Here is an 18,191-nt window from a genome sequence, read left to right on the forward strand (position 1 = left end):
GCTCCTCCCATCTCTCCCTCCTCCCTCACCTAACCTGTCCTTCCTATTGGCTGAACCCTCCCTCCTACGGCAGTCATGGAGGCTTCCCGTTAAGCCCTCCGTGCTGCCGTCCAGCCTCTGCTATAAATTAGGTATCGCCAGAATCGGACTGACCCACAGAATAAAGGTAACATGTAATTGATAACGCCTGGTGAACGCTGTATAAAAAAAAAACTAAAAAACTATGCCAGAATTGCTGTTTTTTGGTCACCGTGCCTCCCAAAAAATAAAGGATAACAAGTGATCAAAAAGTCGCATGTACCCCAAAATGGTACCAATAAAAGCTCGTCCCGCAAAAAAAAAAACGCCTTCATACCACTACGTCTATGAAAAAATAAAATTAGTTAAGGCTCCAATAAGTCAGGAAAGAAAAAATATGCAGTTGTGCCGACCCGAGGGGAACATTTCTTCTGTTTCAAGTGGCGAATTATCAAGGCCCCTAAAATAAGGGAACCAGGAAGGGGAGAGCCCAAGCATATCTGCTTGAAGCGAGGGTGCCCGTATTATACCAGGACAACACTTTCCCGGCAAAATTCCTCAAACTGCAAAGATGCCGAGTGTGGACCAAAAGGGGAATAAGTAAGGACCATTTATTAGTGAGACACCGGCCTGTGCAGAAAGGATTGTGTCACAGCGTAACACACATCTATGGATTATTTTATTGTTTTTTTTACCCCATTATTATACCACCTGACTATGCCCCTTATATACTCCGCCGAGCTTACATGTACCCCCTACATTATAAACGGAAACACCAGTAAAAGTACAAACAAAACTACTGCCAAGCAAAATCCATGCTCCAAAAGCCAAATGGTGATCCTTCCCCTCTGAACCCTACAGCATGCCCAAACAGCATTTTACTTCCACATATATGGCAGCGCCATACCCGGTAAAACCCTTTTAACAATTTTTTGGGTGTGTGTCTCCAGTGGCACAAGATGGGCACGACATATTTGGCACTGAAATAGCACATCTAGGGAAAAATTTTAATTTTACTTTGCATCATTTGCAGCGCAATCATTTATGGAAAAGACCTGTGGGGTGAAAATGCTCACTACACCCCTTAATAAATGCCTTGTGGGGTGCAGTTTTCAAAATGGCGTCACTTCTCAGGGGTTCCTTTTATTATTTCACATCAGAGCCACTGCAATTGTGAACCAATACTCTGTGAATCACCGAATTAGGCCTCAATTTTGCATGGTACTCTTTCACTCCTGAGCCCTGTCAAATGTTGAGGAAAAAGATTAGGGTCACATGTAGGGTGTTTCTAAAACCGGGAAACACAGCATATTAACCCCTCCCCGCCGCAGCCCTTTTTTCAGATTTTCATTTTCGTTTTTTCCGTCGATATAGTCCTATGAGGGCTTGATTTTTGCGGGACGAGTTGTAGGTTTCCGTTGCATCATTTATTGTGCTATATAATGAAGTAGAAAATGGGAAAAAAAGTTATTTGTGGGGTAGAAAATGAAAAAAACAGCGATTCCTCCATGGTTTTTTGTGCGTAGTTTTTTTGACGGAATTCACTGTGCAATTAAAACAACATGTTAACTTTATTTTTTGGGTCAATACGATTACGGCGATACCAAATATATATAGTTTTTTCTATATTTTACTACTTTTACAAGTAAAAACCTAAGTGTAAAAAATAAAATGTATTTTGTGTCGCCAAATTCCGAGAGCCGTAACTTTTTTATTTTTCCGTCGATTAAGTGGTATGAGGGCTTATTTTTTGCGGGATAAGCTGTAGTTTTTAATAATACCATTTTGGTGTACATGCAACGTTTTGATCACGTTTTATTTCATTTTTTGTGGGAGATTAGTTGACCAAAAAAATAGAGGCTCTGGCGTTCACCGTGCGGGTTAAATAATGATATATTGTAATAGTTCAGACTTTTACGGACGCGGCGATACCAATTAAGTTTTTTTTTTTTTTTACTATGCTCTAGGGCAAGGGCGTAGCTAGGGGGGGCAGGCGGGGCATGTGCCCCAGATGCAACTACAACGGAAGGAAGGGGGGGCGCCGACCAGGGGAGTGGAGGCATGTGCCCTCCGGGCCGATACCCCCATAGACATTTAGTGCCATGGGCAGCACATGGGACAGGAGTGGGAGCTGTGTAATGTATGCACGATGTTCTCCTGCACAGGCAGAGCGTGTGTGTGTGTGCTCCGGGCAGCTGCATTATACGTCACATGTGACGTCATATAATGCAGCCGGCCATACACTCTGCCTGTGAGGAGAACAGAACACCATTGAAGTGTTCAGCTCCAGCTAGCAGACAGACAAGCAGGGAGGATGGAGGAAGAGAGGGATGGGGAGGAGCAGTCTTATCCACAGCTATTCTCCTGCCTGCAACGTGTGACCCCTCATAACATGAAGATCCCACTACGGAGCTCCGAACTGATAAGTACAGCTGTGTATGTGCAAGTAGGGGGAGGTGTGTGTGGAGGTGTGTGTGGAGGTGTGAGTAGAGGTGTGTGTGTGTGTGTGTGTGTGTGTGTGTGTGTGTGTGTGTGTGTGTGTGTGTGTGGAGGTGTGTGTGTGTGTATGTCTGTGTGTAGGTGTGTGTGTGGAGGTGTGCGTGTGTGTGTGTGCGTATGTGTGTGTGTAGGTATGTGTGGGGAGGTGTGTGTGTGTGTGTGGAGGTGTGTGCGTGCGTGTGTCTGTGTGTGTGTGTGTGTGTGTGGAGGTGTGTATAATTGTGTGTGTGTGTGGAGGTGTGTGTGTCGCGCGCGTGTGTGTATGTGTGTGTGTGCGTGTGCGTGTGGAGGTGTGTGTGTGTGTGTGTGTGTGTGTGGAGGTGTGTGTGTGAGTGAAGGTGTGTGTTTGTGGGGAGGTGTGTGTGTGGAGTTGTGTGCTTGTGGAGGTGTGTGTGTGTGTGTGTGTGTGTGTGTGTGGAGGTGTGTGGAGGTGTGTGGAGGTGTGTGGAGGTGTGCATGTGTGTTTGTGTGTGGAGGTGTGTGTGTGGAAGTGTGTGTGTGGAGTTGTGTGTGTGTGTGTGGGTGGAGGTGTATCTGTGGTGGAGGTGTGTGTGTGTGTCTGTGGAGGTGTGTTTGTGCGTGTCGAGGTGTGTGTGGAGGTGAGTGTGTGTGTGTGTGTGGAGGTGTGTGTGTCGCGCACGCGCGCGCGCGTGTGTGTGTGTGTGTGTGTGTGTGTGTGTGTGTTGAGGTGTGTGTGTGGAGGTGTGTGGAAGTGTGTGTATGGAGGTGTGTGTATGTGTGTGTATGGAGGTATGTGTATGTGTTTGTGGAGGTGTGTGTGGAAGTGTGTGGAGGTGTGTGTGTGTGTGTGTGTGTGTGTGTAGGTGTTTGTGTGTGGAGGTGTTTGTGTGCAGAGGTGTGTGTGAGTGGAGGTGTGTGTGTGTGTGTATGTGGAGTTGTGTGTTTGTGGAGGTGTGTGTGTGTGTGTGTAGAGGTGTTTGTGTGTGGAGGTGTGTGTGTGTGTGTGTGGAGGTATGTGTGGAGGAGTGTGTGTATGGAGGTGTGTGTGGAGCTGTGTGTGGAGGTGTGTAAAGGTGTGTGGAGGTGTGTTTGTGTGTGTGTGTGTGCGTGTGTGTGTGTGTGTGTGTCTGTGGAGGTGTGTGTGTGGAAGTGTGTGTGTATGGAGTTGTGTGTGTGTGTGTGTGTGTGTGTGTGGAGGTGTGTGGAGGTGTGTGTGTGTGTGTGTGTGTGTGTGTGTGTGTGTGTGTGTGGAGGTGTGGAGGTGTGTGTGTGTGAGTGGAGGTGTGTGGAGGTGTGTGGAGTTGTGTGTTTGTGGAGGTGTGTGTGTGTGTGTGTGTGTGTGTGTGGAGGTGTGTGTCTGTGTGTGTGTGGAGGTGTGTGTGTGGAGGTGTTTGGAGGTGTTTGGGGGTGTGTGTTTGTGTGTGTGTGTGGAGGTGTATGTGTGTGTGTGTGTATAGAGGTGTGTGTGGAGGTGTGTGTGGAGGTGTGTGTGTGTGTGTGTGTGTGTGTGTGTGGAGGTGTGTGTGTGTGTGTGTGTGTGTGTGGAGGTGTGTGCGTGTGTGTGTGTGTGTGTGTGTGTGTGTGGAGGTGTGTGTGTGGAGGTGTGTGTGTGGAAGTGTGTGTGTGGAGGTTTGTGTGTGTGGAGGTGTGTGTGTGTGTGTGTGTGTGTGTGTGTGTGTAGGTGTGTGTGTGTGTGTGTGTGTGTGTGCGTTTGTGTGGAGGTGTGTGTGTGTGTGGAGGTGTGTGTGGAGGTGTGTGAGTGTGTTTATAAATCGTTTTTGTGTCGGAGGTGTGTGAGTATGCATATAAATAAGTTGGGTGAGGGGATTCTGTATAATCTGTTTTAGTGGGGAGGAAGGATTTGACTGTGTGTCTGTGGAGGTGTGTGTGTGGAAGTGTGTGTGTATGGAGTTGTGTGTGTGTGTGTGTGTGTGTGTGTGTGTGTGTGTGTGTGTGGAGGTGTGTGGAGGTGTGTGTGTGTGTGTGTGTGTGTGTGTGGAGGTGTGGAGGTGTGTGTGTGTGAGTGGAGGTGTGTGGAGGTGTGTGGAGTTGTGTGTTTGTGGAGGTGTGTGTGTGTGTGTGTGTGTGTGTGTGTGTGGAGGTGTGTGTCTGTGTGTGTGTGGAGGTGTGTGTGTGGAGGTGTTTGGAGGTGTTTGGGGGTGTGTGTTTGTGTGTGTGTGTGGAGGTGTATGTGTGTGTGTGTGTATAGAGGTGTGTGTGGAAGTGTGTGTGGAGGTGTGTGTGGAGGTGTGTGTGTGTGTGTGTGTGTGTGTGTGTGTGTGTGGAGGTGTGTGTGTGTGTGTGTGGAGGTGTGTGCGTGTGTGTGTGTGTGTGTGTGTGTGGAGGTGTGTGTGTGGAGGTGTGTGTGTGGAAGTGTGTGTGTGGAGGTTTGTGTGTGTGGAGGTGTGTGTGTGTGTGTGTGTGTGTGTAGGTGTGTGTGTGTGTGTGTGTGTGTGTGCGTTTGTGTGGAGGTGTGTGTGTGTGTGTGTGGAGGTGTGTGTGGAGGTGTGTGAGTGTGTTTATAAATCGTTTTTGTGTCGGAGGTGTGTGAGTATGCATATAAATAAGTTGGGTGAGGGGATTCTGTATAATCTGTTTTAGTGGGGAGGAAGGATTTGACTGTATGGCCTCATGCACACTTCCGTCGGCCGTTGTACTGCCGCTAATGACGGTTTCCGTGAATCACGGACCTCACACGGATGGCTTCCGTGTACAGTCCGTTGTTTCACGGACCAAATCAATGCAAATGCAGAGACTGTTCCGTCAAAAACGGGCAGGAGTAGGACCTGCCCTATTTTTGAGGGAACGGCGGCACGATTGAGTTAAAACAATGGAAGTGTGCATGGACCTATTGAAATAAATTTGTCAGGGTGCTATCAGTTCAAACAACGGATAGCACCCTGATGAAAAAAACTGAAGTGGGCATGAGGCCCAAGGCCTCAAGCACACAACCGTTGCCATTTATAGGGCTGCATATCACGGATCCGCAAAACAAGGACCGCACATAGAACTATACTGCTTGTAAAATGTACAAATGGCTTTATGCTCCAGTTACATTAAAATAAAAGTGAAAAAAAAGTTACACCTCATTGATTGGTTGATTAAGCAAACATTGTGAGTGGGAAGGAGATGTCGGGAAAGAGTTTGGGGGGGGGGGGCGCCAAGGTGAATCTTTGCCCCGGGTGCAGGAGAAACTAGCTACGCCTCTGTCTAGGGGGAAAATGGGGAAATGTTTTTTTTTTGCACTTTTAATTTTTTTCTTTTTTTTTTACATAAAAAAAAAAACTTTGTTTAACTCATTTTTACTTTTTTTTATTAGTCCCCCTAGGTGACTTCAACCAGCGATCGTCAGATCGCTTGCACAATATACTGCAATACTAATGTAAGTACTTATGTGAGGGCTCAATAGATGCACAAAGACGGCGGACCTGGGGGCCTTCATTAGGCCCCCAGGCAGCCATAGAAACCATCGCCCCACCCCCGCGCGATTGCGTTGCGGGGGGCGCAATGAGCTGTTAGAGGGGGTCGCCCCCTCTTTCTAATGAGTTAAATGCTGCGGTTGCTATTGACCGCAGCATTTAACGAGATAAACGAGCGGGATCGGACTCGAGCGAGATGCCGCTCTTTACTCTGTAACATACAGCAAACACTGGCATCGTATGGAGCGGGTTCACTCTGTGAACTCGTTCCATACTTCCCCTACCCAACTTTGGCGTATGGATACGTCAAATGTCGGGAAGGGGTTAATTAGAGAGCTGTCTTGTTATAGTGGCACAAGCTGGGCACCACATATTGGCATATCTATAGAAAAAAATCCCATTTTCACTCTGAAACATCGAGTGCACACTAATTTTTGCAAAACACCGGCAGGGTTAACATGCTCACTTCACCACTAGCTGAATACCTTGAGAGGTGTAGTTGCCAAAATGGGATCACTTCTGGGGGGGTTTCCACTGTTTTGGACCCACAGGGGCTTTGCAAATGCGACATAGCGACCAGAAACCAATCCAGCAAAATCTGCATTTCAAAATCCAAATGCCGCTCTTTCCCTTGTGAGCCCTACTGTGTGCCCAAAGAGCAGTTTATGACCACAAATGGGGTATTGCCATACTCGGAAGAAATTGCTTTAGAAATGTTGGGGTTCTTTTTTTCCTTTATTTGTTGAGAAAATGAAAAATTTTGAGCTAAATCTACGTCTTTTTATTTTCACTGCCCAATTCTAATAAATTCTATGAAAAACTTGTGGGGTCAAAATGCTCACTACACCCGTAGATGAATTCCTCAAGGGGTGTAGTTTCCTAAATAGAGTTAGTTTTTGGGTGTTTTCACTGTTTTGGTCCCTCAGGGGCTTTGCAAATGTGACATGGCCTCTGCAAATCATTCCTGCTAAATTTGAGCTCCAAAAGCCAAATGGCGCTCTTTCCCTTCTAAGCCCTGCCGTGTCCAAACAGCCATTTTCAACCACATTGTTTTATTCTGGAGAAATTGCTTTACAAATTTTGCAGTGCCTTTTCTCCTTTAGTCCTTGTGTAAATGAGAAAAAATTAGCTAAACCTACATTTTCTTTGAAAAAATGTAGATTTTCATTTTCATCACCTACTTCCAATAATTTCTGCAATAAACCTGTGGGGTCAAAATGCCCACTATACCCCTAGATAATTTCTTTGGTGGATGTAGTTTCCCAAATGGGGTCACTTTTAGTGGTGCCCTTCAAACATGGTGCCTAAAATATATTCTAACAAAAAGAAGGCCCAAAGAATCCACGCTAGGGCCACATGTGGGATATTTTCTAAATCTGCAGAACCTGGGCAATAAATTTTGAGTTGCATTTTTCTGGTATTTGTAAATGTCACCTCTATTTTGCTTTAATTCCTGTGAAACGTCTAAAGGGTTAAGAAACTTTCTAAATGCTATTTCGAATACTTTGAGGGGTGAAGTTTTTAAAATAGGATGACTTATTGAAGGTTTCTAATATATGAGGGACTCAAACCCACTTCACATCTGAACTGGCCCCTGTATAAATAGCCTTTTTAAATTTTCTTGAAAATGTGAGAAATTGCTGCTAAAGTTCTAACCTTGTAACGTCCTAGAAAAGTAAAAGGATGTTCAGAAGAACAATGCCAATCTAAAGTAGACATATGGGGAATGTTAATTAGCAACTATTTTGTGTGGTATAAATGCCTGTCGTACAAGCAGATACATTTAAATTTAGAAAAATGCTCATTTTTGCAATTTTTCGCTAAATTTTGGTGTTTTTCACAATTAAATACTGAATGTATGGAGCAAATTTTGCCAGTAATATAAAGTCCAATGTGTCATGACAAAACAGTCTCAGAATCCCTTGGATATGTAAAAGCATTCCGAAGTTATTACCACATAAAGTCAAACATGTCAGATTTGAAAAATGGGGCTCTGTCAGGAAGGTCAAAAGTGGCCAAAGAGGTCCCACCTCTGGGACCCGCACCTATCTTAAGAACGGGGCCCCCTAAACCATGTTCTACCTCTTTCTCGCTGCCTCCCGGACATTTCCTGACTTCAATGTCGGGAGTTACAAAAAAAAGCATAGTTTGCTGAGTTACACTGTTTCCGTAAGTCCCATAGAACCGAATGGTAGTTACGGAAGCAGCGTAGCTCGCATGCTACGCTGCTTCCGTAACTGCCATTCACTACTATGAGAATTATGGAAAGTTACAGAGGGTGACTTCCATGAAGTCAGGAAGAGGCTGGGCGGTAGCAAGAGCAAATTTTCAAATTTCATTTTTTTTTGCAGAAATTCATTTTTAATCTATTTTTTTTTTGTAACACAGAAGTTTTTACCAGAGAAACGCAACTCAATATTTATTGCCCAGATTCTGCAATTTTTAGAAATATCCCACATGTGGCCCTAGTGCGGTAATGGACTGAAACACAGGCCTCAGAAGCAAAGGAGCACCCAGTGGATTTTGGGGCCTCCTTTTTATTAGAAAATATTTTAGGCACCATGTCAGGTTTCAAGGGCTCTTTCGGTGCCAAAACAGTGGAAATCCACCAAAAGTGACCCCATTTGGGAAACTACACCCCTTGAGGAAATTATCTAGGGGTATAGTGAGCATTTTGACCCCGCAGGTTTTTTGCAGAAATTATTGGAAGTAGGCCGTGAAAATAAAAATCTTCATTCTTTCAAAGATAATGTAGGTTTAGCTAATTTTTTCTAATTTCCACGAGGACTAAAGGAGAAAAAGCACCACAACATTTGTAAAGCAATTTCTCCCGAGTAAAACAATACCCCACATGTGGTTATAAACGGATGTTTGGACACACAGCGGAGCTTAGAAGGGAAAGAGCGCTATTTGGCTTTTGGAGCTCAAATTTAGCAGGAATGGTTTGCGCAGGCCATGTTGCATTTGCAAAGCCCCTGAGGTACCAAAACAGTGAAAACGCCAAAAAAGTGACTCCATTGAGAAAACTACACCCCTTGAGGAATCCATCTAGGGGTGTAGTGAGCATTTTGCCCCCATAGGTGTTTCATAGATTTTATTAGAATTGGGCAGTGAAAACAAAAAAAATCCTTTTTCTTCAATAAGACGTAGCTTTAGCTCCAAATTTTTAATTTTCTCAACAAATAAAGGAAAAAAAGAACCCCAACGTTTGTAAAGCAACGTCTCTGGAGTACGGCAATACCCCACACGTGGTCATAAAATGCTGTTTGGGCACACGGCAGGGCTCAGAAGGGAAGGAGCGCCAGTTGCTTTTGGTGTAGAGATTTTGCTGCATTTGGTTTGGTTTCTGGGCGCTATGTTGCATTTGCAAAGTCCCTGTGGGACCAAAACAGTGTATCCCCCCCAGAAGTGACCCCATTTTGGAAACAACACCCTCAAGGTATTCACCTAGGGGTGTAGTGAGCATGTTAACCCCACAGGTGTTTTGCAGAAATTCGTGTGCACACGATGTGGGAGAATGAAAATGGTAATTTTTCCTTAGATACGCCAATATGTGGTGCCCAGCTTGTGCCACCATAACAAGACAGCTCTCAATTATTATGCGGTGTTTCCCTGTTTTAGAATCACCCTACATGTGGCCCTAATCTTTTGCCTGGACATTCGACAGGGCTCAGGAGTGAAAGAGTACCATGTAAAATTGAGGCCTAATTTGGCGACATATAAAGTATTGGTTCACAACTGCAGAGGCTTTGATGTGAAATAATAAAAGAAACCCCTGAGAAGTGACCCCATTTTGGAAACTGCACCCCTCAAGGCATTTATTAAGAGGTGTAGTGAGCATTTTCACCCCACGTGTCTTTTCCATAAACGATCGCGCTGCGGAAGGTACAAATTTAAATTTTTCCCTAGATATGCCAATTCAGTGTCAAATATGTCGTGCCCAGCTTGTGCCACTGGGGACACACACCCAAAAATTGTTAAAAGGGTTCTCCCGGGTATGGTGATGCCATATATGTGGAAGTAAACTGCTGTTTGGGCACACTGTAGGGCTCAGATGGGTGGGAGCGCCATTTGGGTTTTGGAGCGTGGAATTTGCTTGGTAATAGTTTTGTTTGGAGTATCACTGTTGTTTCCGTTTATAATGTGGGGCACATCTGAGCTGGGCAGAGTACATTAGGGGCATAGTCAGGTGGTATAATAATAAGGTAAAAAAAATAATAAAATGATCCATAGATGTGTATTACGCTGTGATCGATCCTTTCTGCACAGGCCGGTGTCGCACTGATAAATGTCCTTCCTTATGCCCCTTTTGGTCCACACTCCGCACCTTTGCAGTTTGGGGAATTTTGCCGGGAAAGTGTTGTCCTGGTATAATACGGGCACCGTCGCTTCCAGCAGATATGTTTGGGCCCTCCCCTTCCTGGTTCCCTAATTTTAGTGCCTTGATACATCGCCTTTTGAAACAGAAGAAATGTTCCCCTCGGGCCGGCACAACTGGATAATTTTCTTTCCTGAATCATTGGAGCCTTAACTTATTTTATTTTTTCATAGACGTAGTGGTATGAGGGCTCTTTTTTTACGGGACGAGCTGTAGCTTTTATTGGTACATATTGGGGTACAATCAACTTTTTGATCACTTGTTATCCTTTTTTTGGGAAGCAAGGTGACAAAAAAAAAAGAAATTCTGCCATAGTTTTTTAGTTGTATTTTTTTTTATACAGCGTTCAACATGCGTTATAAACTACATGTTACCTTCATTCTGCGGGTCAGTACGATTCCGTCGATACCAAATTTATAGAACTTTTTTTATAACTTTTTGCACAATAAAATTACTTTTGGAAAGAGAATGTATTTTTTCTGTCGCCAAGTTGTGAGAGCCATAACTTTTACATTTTTTCGTCGATGCAGCTGTTTTTTGCGAGACGAGGTATAGATTTTATCGGTACCATTTTTGGATACATGCGACTTTTTGATCACTTTTTATTTCAATTTTTGGAAGACAGTGACCAGTAATTATGGCAGTGTTCTTGAGGTTTTTTTTTTACGGCGTTCACTGCGCTGGATAAATAACATAATATTTTTATAGTTCAGGTCGTTACGGTCGCAGCGATACCAAATATGTATGGCTTTATTATTTTTTTCTATAATAAATGACTTGATAAGTGAAAAAGGGCGATTGTGTTTTGTGTTATTATTTTAAACTTTTATTGTATGTTTTACAACTTTTATTTTTACTTTTTTACACTTTTTTTTTACACTTTTCTTTAGTCCCACTAGGGGACTTGAATGTCCAACTGTTTGTTTGATGTTCTAATACATTGCACTACCTATGTAGTGCAATGTATTGGAACTGTCAGTTGTTCACTGACAGCAAGCCGATCAGGCTCCGCCTCTGGGCGGGGCCTAATCAGCTTACGTAATGGCAGACAGGAGCCCATTGTTAGGGCTCCTGTTGCCATAGTAACAGTCGCCAGCCTTGCCATCGCATGGCAAGGCTGCCGATTTTCTACAAACCTCTAGGATGCAGCGATCACAATGGATCGCTGCATCGAAGGGGTTAATGCCAGGAATCGGAGCTAGCTCCGGTTCCTGGTGATAGATCGGGGTGTCCGCTGTAACATACAGTGGACACCCACTGCTGATGACGCCAGCTCCGCTTCTGAGCCGGAAGCTAAGGCGGCGCCATCTTGCCGATGGTACCGGAAGCCTCCTGGGCCCCGCCGACGACGAGGCATAGGAGGATTCCGTTACAGGCTGATCGGGAGGTAAGCATTAGCCCTCCGATCGCCTTTGCAGCCACCGGCAACCCAGCGATCACGTTGCTGGGGTGTCGGTGGCTATAAACTCCTCACATGCTGCGATCTCTATTGAACGCAGCATGTGAGGGGTTAATCGGTCGGATCGGAGGCCAGCTCCGGTCCTGGCCGATACCTCAGGGTGCCAGCTGTAACATACAGCTGTCACCCGGCGGTGATGTTGCTGGCTCAGCTCCTGAGCCAGCTTCATCTCCATGATGTACAGTAACGTCAAAATGCGGTAAGACACCGGTTTTAATGACGTTAATATACGTGATCCGGCGGGAAGGGGTTAAAGTGTAACTAAACTACTAAAAAACTTCTGACATGTCATAGTGAAATGTCAGAAGTTTTGAACGGTGGGGGTCCGAGCACTGAGACCCCCATGGATCGCTATAACAAAGTGGCAGAAGGACCGCTGTGCCGCTTAGTTTCTGATCTGCTCTTCTTGAAAAGCCGAGCAAGTGGTGTACCACTCCGAGGAATGACGATCAGAAACGAAGCGGCTTAGCATTCAATCGAGTGCTTTTGCCGCTTCACTTTAGCGATCGGTGGGGGTCTCAGTGCTCAGACCCCCCACCGATTAAAAAGTCTGACATATCACTATGACATGTCAAAAGTTTTATATTAAGAATATATTCTGTGAGAAAAGAGAGAAATAGTAAAAATAAGGGCCAGCACCTATTAGACCCTCGCCCGCCCACCACCCTGTCCCTGATAACGGTATGCGCCGTTTGCATATTGCCAATGCTGCCTGTGGCAGCATATGGCAAATAGTAACAGCCAGGGATCAATCTGAGTGGTCCCTGCAGTGATCTATGTAAGTCTGTTTAGAAAATACAACAAGGACATTGGCTGTCTTCCTCTCCCCTCACTGTAGTTGATCTGTGAGTGAAGAGAGAGACACTATAACCAAATCCTGAGCTGTACAAATGAAGTAAAGTGAAAAAAACCACAAACTTTTCATGTCTGTGCCCCCTGATCACCCCATTTGTGCCCCCTCATCCCCTGTGTGAGCACAAGTGATCAGCCAGTTTTACATATATTTTTTGGCGCTGGATTTAGGAATCTATTTATCTACCTAGTGATAAACTTTTTTTTTTTTTCTTAGTTTGAAAAAAAATAGCAAAAAACAAAGAAAATGTTTTTTAGACATAAAACGTAAAAAAACGTAGTAGCCTAATGGTTACAGTTCTACCTAAATAATGGCTCAGAGAAGGTTTACTGTGGAGCAAGCGTACACCTTGATATGCTCCGGCAGTTCAGGCAGCCACACCGACTGCTTCAGAGGTGGAACTTTTTTCAGACAGTGACGGCTCAAGTTATACTTCTACCTCTGGACCCCAGGCCCTATGGTGGTAGAATCAATTGTTGCTGTCAAATCCCCGGTGCAGGGTCAAGTGGTGCAGGGCCTCCCATGTTCTGGGATCCTGCAATTTAATTTACCTCCAGGTCCCGCAACTGTCAGCAATCCCAGGAATAAATGTGGATGTTGCTAATTATACCCCTTTGAACTTCTTCCACATATTTGTCAGTGACCAAGTCCTGGAGTTAATTGTCCAATAGACATATATCTATGCAAGACAGTTTATTGCACAGAAACCCACATCCATCTACTCATCATGGACCCCTACTAGTGTCCCTGAGCTTAATTTTTTTTTAGGCCTAATCTAAATATGGGGTTGGTCAAAAAAACAACTATCCGCTCTTACTGGGCATCAAGAGCTGTCCACACTACCCCTGTATTTGCAGCAGTTATGTCCCGATACCGATATGAATCTATAATGCGCTTCATGCATTTTACAGATACCTCCCAAGTCCCCCAAAGAAATTAACCAAGCTACGGTCGCCTTAATAAATTGAGGCCTTTAATTTCCCTCCTACAAGAATCTTTCGTCAAATTCTACACCCCAGATCAAAATTTATCGGTGGATGAATCCCTGATTAGCTACAAAGACCGTCTTTCATTCCGGCAGTTCATCCCCTCCAAAAGTGCAAAATATGGCGTTAAACTATATAAAGTGTGCTAGAGCACAACAGGTTACACCTGTGGTTTCTTGATCTATGAAGGCAAAGACCGCCAAATTAATCCCCCAGGCTGCCCATAGACAATTGGCACATCTGGCAAAATTGTGTGGGACCTAATGGTGCCATTCCTGCACCAAGGGTACCACGTCTACACTAATAATTTTATAGCAGTGTCCCCCTTTTTAAATCCCTCCATGCTGCAAATACAGGGGCCTGCTAAACAGTCCATAAAAACAGAGTGGGATTCCCAAAGCAATTGGTGTCCAGACGTGTGGAAAGGGGGGCGTCATTCACACTGGTAAGCGAGCAGTTACTTGTAGTAAAGTGGAATGAGAAGAAGGACATCTATATGTTGTCCACTATGCATCCAGGCACCACGGTGGCTGTTAGAGAGAGGGGGCCATCGTGGAAAAGCGTAGGCCTGTCTGTGTGACAGAGTACAATAAATTCATGGGGGTGTAGATCTGTCGGACCAGATACTTCAACTGTATTTAGTGAAGCGGAAGACCAGGGCCTGGTACAAAAAGGTAGCAATCTACCTAATTCAGATCACTACCTATAATGGGTTTGTACTTTATAAAAAAACACAAGGAACGCTCACCTTCCTCCAGTTCCAGGAGGAGGTTATTGAGCGTCTCCTATTTTACTCCAATGACCCTGCATAACCCTACAAGTCTGACGATGTGCAAAGTCTTTCAGAGCGCCATTTTCTTCACCCCGTCCCTTCCACCGAGACGCAAAGATATCCCCAAAAAAAGGTGCCGGATTTCCAGAAAGCATGGAAGGAGGAGGGATAGTCGCTTCTACTGCCCGATGTGCCCATTTCAACTAAATTTAAATTTATATTTTCATTTTAGTTTGTGGGCTTTCCAAGTGGGGAGGAATTCTTTTGGGAGAGGTAGTAGAGTTTATTTATTCAGAAAATATTTTAACCCTTTCATATTTTAGATCATTTTTTTTCTTTTGAACAAAGCTGTTATTTTTATTAATATTTCTAATTGGTGATACGGGCATGATCTTTTTTTTTTATTTGGAGGATCACTAATAATCGAGCTGTTCCTAATCAATACACTATGGGCTTTACTACATTTGGGTTTTCGCAGGACCTCCTGCATCCGACAATGCTTCTGGAAATACTGACATCATTTTGGGGATTAGTGATCCTTTAGGGTATATTCACACGCTTAAAAAAAACGTCTGAAAATATGGAGCTGTTTTCAAGCCAAAACAGCTCCTGATTTTCAGCTGTTTTTTAAGCAACTTGTGTTTTTTGCGGCGTTTTTTACGGCCGTTCTTGGAGCTGTTTTTCTATTGAGTCAATGAAAAACGGCTCCAAAAACGGCTCAAGAAGTGACATGCACTTCTTTTTACGTTGCTTTATTTTACGTGGCCGTTTTTAAAATCGCCCTGTGGGAACGGAACGCCGTTTTTCCCATTGAAATTAATGGGCAGATGTTAGGAGGCGTTCAGCCCCCCGCATGTTTAGACGTTTTTCGGGGCGTTTACGGCTCGAAGAACGGCTGAAAATCGCCTGTGTGAACATACCCTTACTGTTCCTATAGATGGTTTTGGACACTGCCCCTTTATATATACTTTAACCGTTGGTTGTTTTGTGCACATAACAGTTCCTACCTTGCTGGGCAGAATCAGTTGGCACGTTCGTCATATAGGGATTGATGGAGCTAAAGAGACGTTGTACAACCAGTCACTGAAAAAAAAAAACCTTGTCATGACAGCCGTGCAGGTGTTGAGTGAACAGACTCGAGTTTGCAACATAGTTGGATGCATTTTCCTCCATTATTTTTTTTTAAATATTGCCCGTCACTCCAGTATAGTTTATTTTTTCCTCTCTGACTGATTTTATATTAGGACAGAATTCTGTCCACAATGACATCAGATGAGGGACAACTGCTTCTTTAGCAAGCCATAGTCATAAGTACAGGCAAATACGTCTATAGCGACATGCATCCGTTATGAATACACAGCTTCACTTCTCTTTTGCATGCTCACTACACCACTAGATGAATACCTTTAGGGGGTCTAGTTTTTAAAATGGGGTCATTTCTGGGTGTTTTTTTTTTTTGCTCAGGCAGCTCATTGCTTCTAAATGCTTGATATGGGGCCTATAATTTATTCAATTGTGCCCTGAAAGCCTCCATGTGCTCCCTTCCTTTTGGGCCCTGCCATGCGTCCAGGCAGCGTTTTAGGGCCACAATGAGGGTACTTTTGAAAACAGGAGAAACAGCTTGATGGATTTTGGGGTGTGTTTCTTCATTCTCATGTTCGCTTTACAAAGAAATCTGTCTTTACAATGACACATTTGTGTAAAAAGTGGAATTTTATTTTTTTCCACGTGCTTTACATTAAATTTAGCAAAAAACTGTGGGGTCAAAATGTTTGTGGCATCAAAGGGGGTCTAGTTTTCTAAATGGGGTAATTTATGGGGAGTTTCTATCGGTCTAGCAGCTCAAAGCCTCTCCAAATATGCGGTGGGGTCTAAAACATTTTCAAGCAAAATATGTATCCTGAAAGCCTCCAGGTGCTCCCTTCCTTTTGGGCCCTGCCGTGTGTTCAGGCCGCGTATTAGGGCCACAATGGTGGTATTTATGAAGACAGGAGAAACAGGGTGATAGATTTTTGGGTGTGTTTCTTTATTCTCATGTTCGCTTTACAAAGAAATCTGTCTTTACAATAACACGTTTGTGGAAAAAGTGGAATTTTATTTTTTTTCACCTGCTTTGCATGAGTTCTTACAAAAAAACTGTGGGGTCAAAATACTCACTACACTTCTAGATAAATACCTTAATAGGTATAGTTTTCAAAATGGGGTCATTTGTGGGGGTTTCCATCATTCTGACCCCTATGAGGCCCTGAAAACCTGGTGCAGGAAAACAAAATGTACTTCAAAATGTATGAAATGATTATTAAATTTGTAAGTCTTCTAAATTGTTCAAAATGTATTTTATTTTTTCAAAATTGCTGCTGGAATAGAGTAAAGAGATGGAAATATATATTTAATTAAAAAAATGTACAGTATGTATGTACACATATGTGACATATTGCCAGTTCCAAATAGGGAAAAATGTTAATGTTAATTTTTACAAAATGTCATAAATTTAGATATTTTTTCATTAATTTACACAAATCGTATCAGTCTACTTTTACCAATAAAATAAAGTACAACATGGGACAAAAAAACGATGTCAGAATTCCTTGGATATGCAAAACTATTGCAGAATTATTCTCTGATAAAGTCACACATACCAGATTTGACAAATCTGGCTTGGTCATTAAGGTCCAAACAAGCTTGGTCATTAAGGGGTTAAAGAGAGGTGATACCTTTTTTTTTATTCTTTTTTTTTGTTTCTCTAATAAAACAGTGTGTTTGGTGCAACTTTCTAAATACTTTTTATTAAAAATTATTTTTACTTTTTGAGATACAGCTGCTTTATATCCTGAATAAATAGCGTCTGTATCTAGTGCTAAAACCTGTATCCGTCAGGTTAGTCGCACTGACGGGTACTGTGTCAGCGGGTTGGGGGGGGGGGGTCGAATTGCGTGCGAGGGGAGAGAAGGGGGCCCAAGTTGTGTCAACAGCCCAAGGCACAGGGTACACTTAATCCGCCACTGCTGAGTGACCACACCCAGCACTCTGGGTCAAGTCATATAACATTGTAACAATATGCAGCCCATTATTGCCCCAGATATACTACAGTAGTTTGGGAAATTTTACTGGGAAAGTGTTGCCCTGGTATAACACGGGTGCCCTCGCTTCCAGCAGATGTGCTATGTCCCTTCCCTTCCTAGTTCCTAAATACTAGGGCCCTGAAACTGAAGGAATGTTCCCCTCTGGTCTTCAGATCGGGATGTTTTTTCATCGCCGCATTACTAGTGCCATAACTTTTTTATTTTTCGGTTGATGGAGCAGACACATTTAGTGGCGATTCACAGGTATTGCAGCCTTCTTCTCCCATTGAATTCAGATGCTCATCTCATGAACAGTGCGGCCCTGCTGTCTCCTTCTGTGTATTACATGAGAGGTGTGCAGTATGGGTAATATAAAAGTCCATGCGGAACAGTCCAAGAGGACAAAACACAGTAGTAGAGTATATTACAGTAATCAGTAAGTGCTGCACAATGTTATTTATTACATATAATTGGGGGTACACTTTATATTATGAAATTATTAGAATCTAGGCTATAGATGGAATCTATGAGGTGTTTTCCCAAAAATGGATTGGACTGAAATAAAAACATCAAGTGACAGAACCAAATACTAAACAAACTGAAAAAATCACATAACATATAACAGAATACCTTCCGCAGGGGCGTAGCTAGGGGGGGGCAGGCGGGGAATGTGCCCCGGGCGCAGTTCAGAGGGGGGCGCCAGCGCCACCTCCTCCTGCACTATAATTGTACGTGTGTCGCAAGGACACAGGTACAATTAGAAGCAATGAATGACCGGGCACGT

General features: G+C 43.8%; 1 protein-coding gene across 1 annotated transcript in view; it reads left to right on the forward strand.

Moving 5' to 3' along the window:
• Nucleotides 1-2,241: 2,241 nt before the first annotated feature.
• Nucleotides 2,242-18,191, forward strand: part of LOC142696297 (uncharacterized) — a 32,076-nt gene continuing 16,126 nt past the window's right edge. Inside the window, exon 1 of the mRNA XM_075847626.1 lies at nt 2,242-2,454. Coding sequence (XP_075703741.1) covers nt 2,333-2,454 — 122 coding nt within the window. The 5' untranslated portion in view covers nt 2,242-2,332. The remainder of the gene's footprint in view (nt 2,455-18,191) is intronic.

Source organism: Rhinoderma darwinii, assembly GCF_050947455.1.
Source record: "Rhinoderma darwinii isolate aRhiDar2 chromosome 5 unlocalized genomic scaffold, aRhiDar2.hap1 SUPER_5_unloc_51, whole genome shotgun sequence".
NCBI classification, from domain to species: domain Eukaryota; kingdom Metazoa; phylum Chordata; class Amphibia; order Anura; family Rhinodermatidae; genus Rhinoderma; species Rhinoderma darwinii.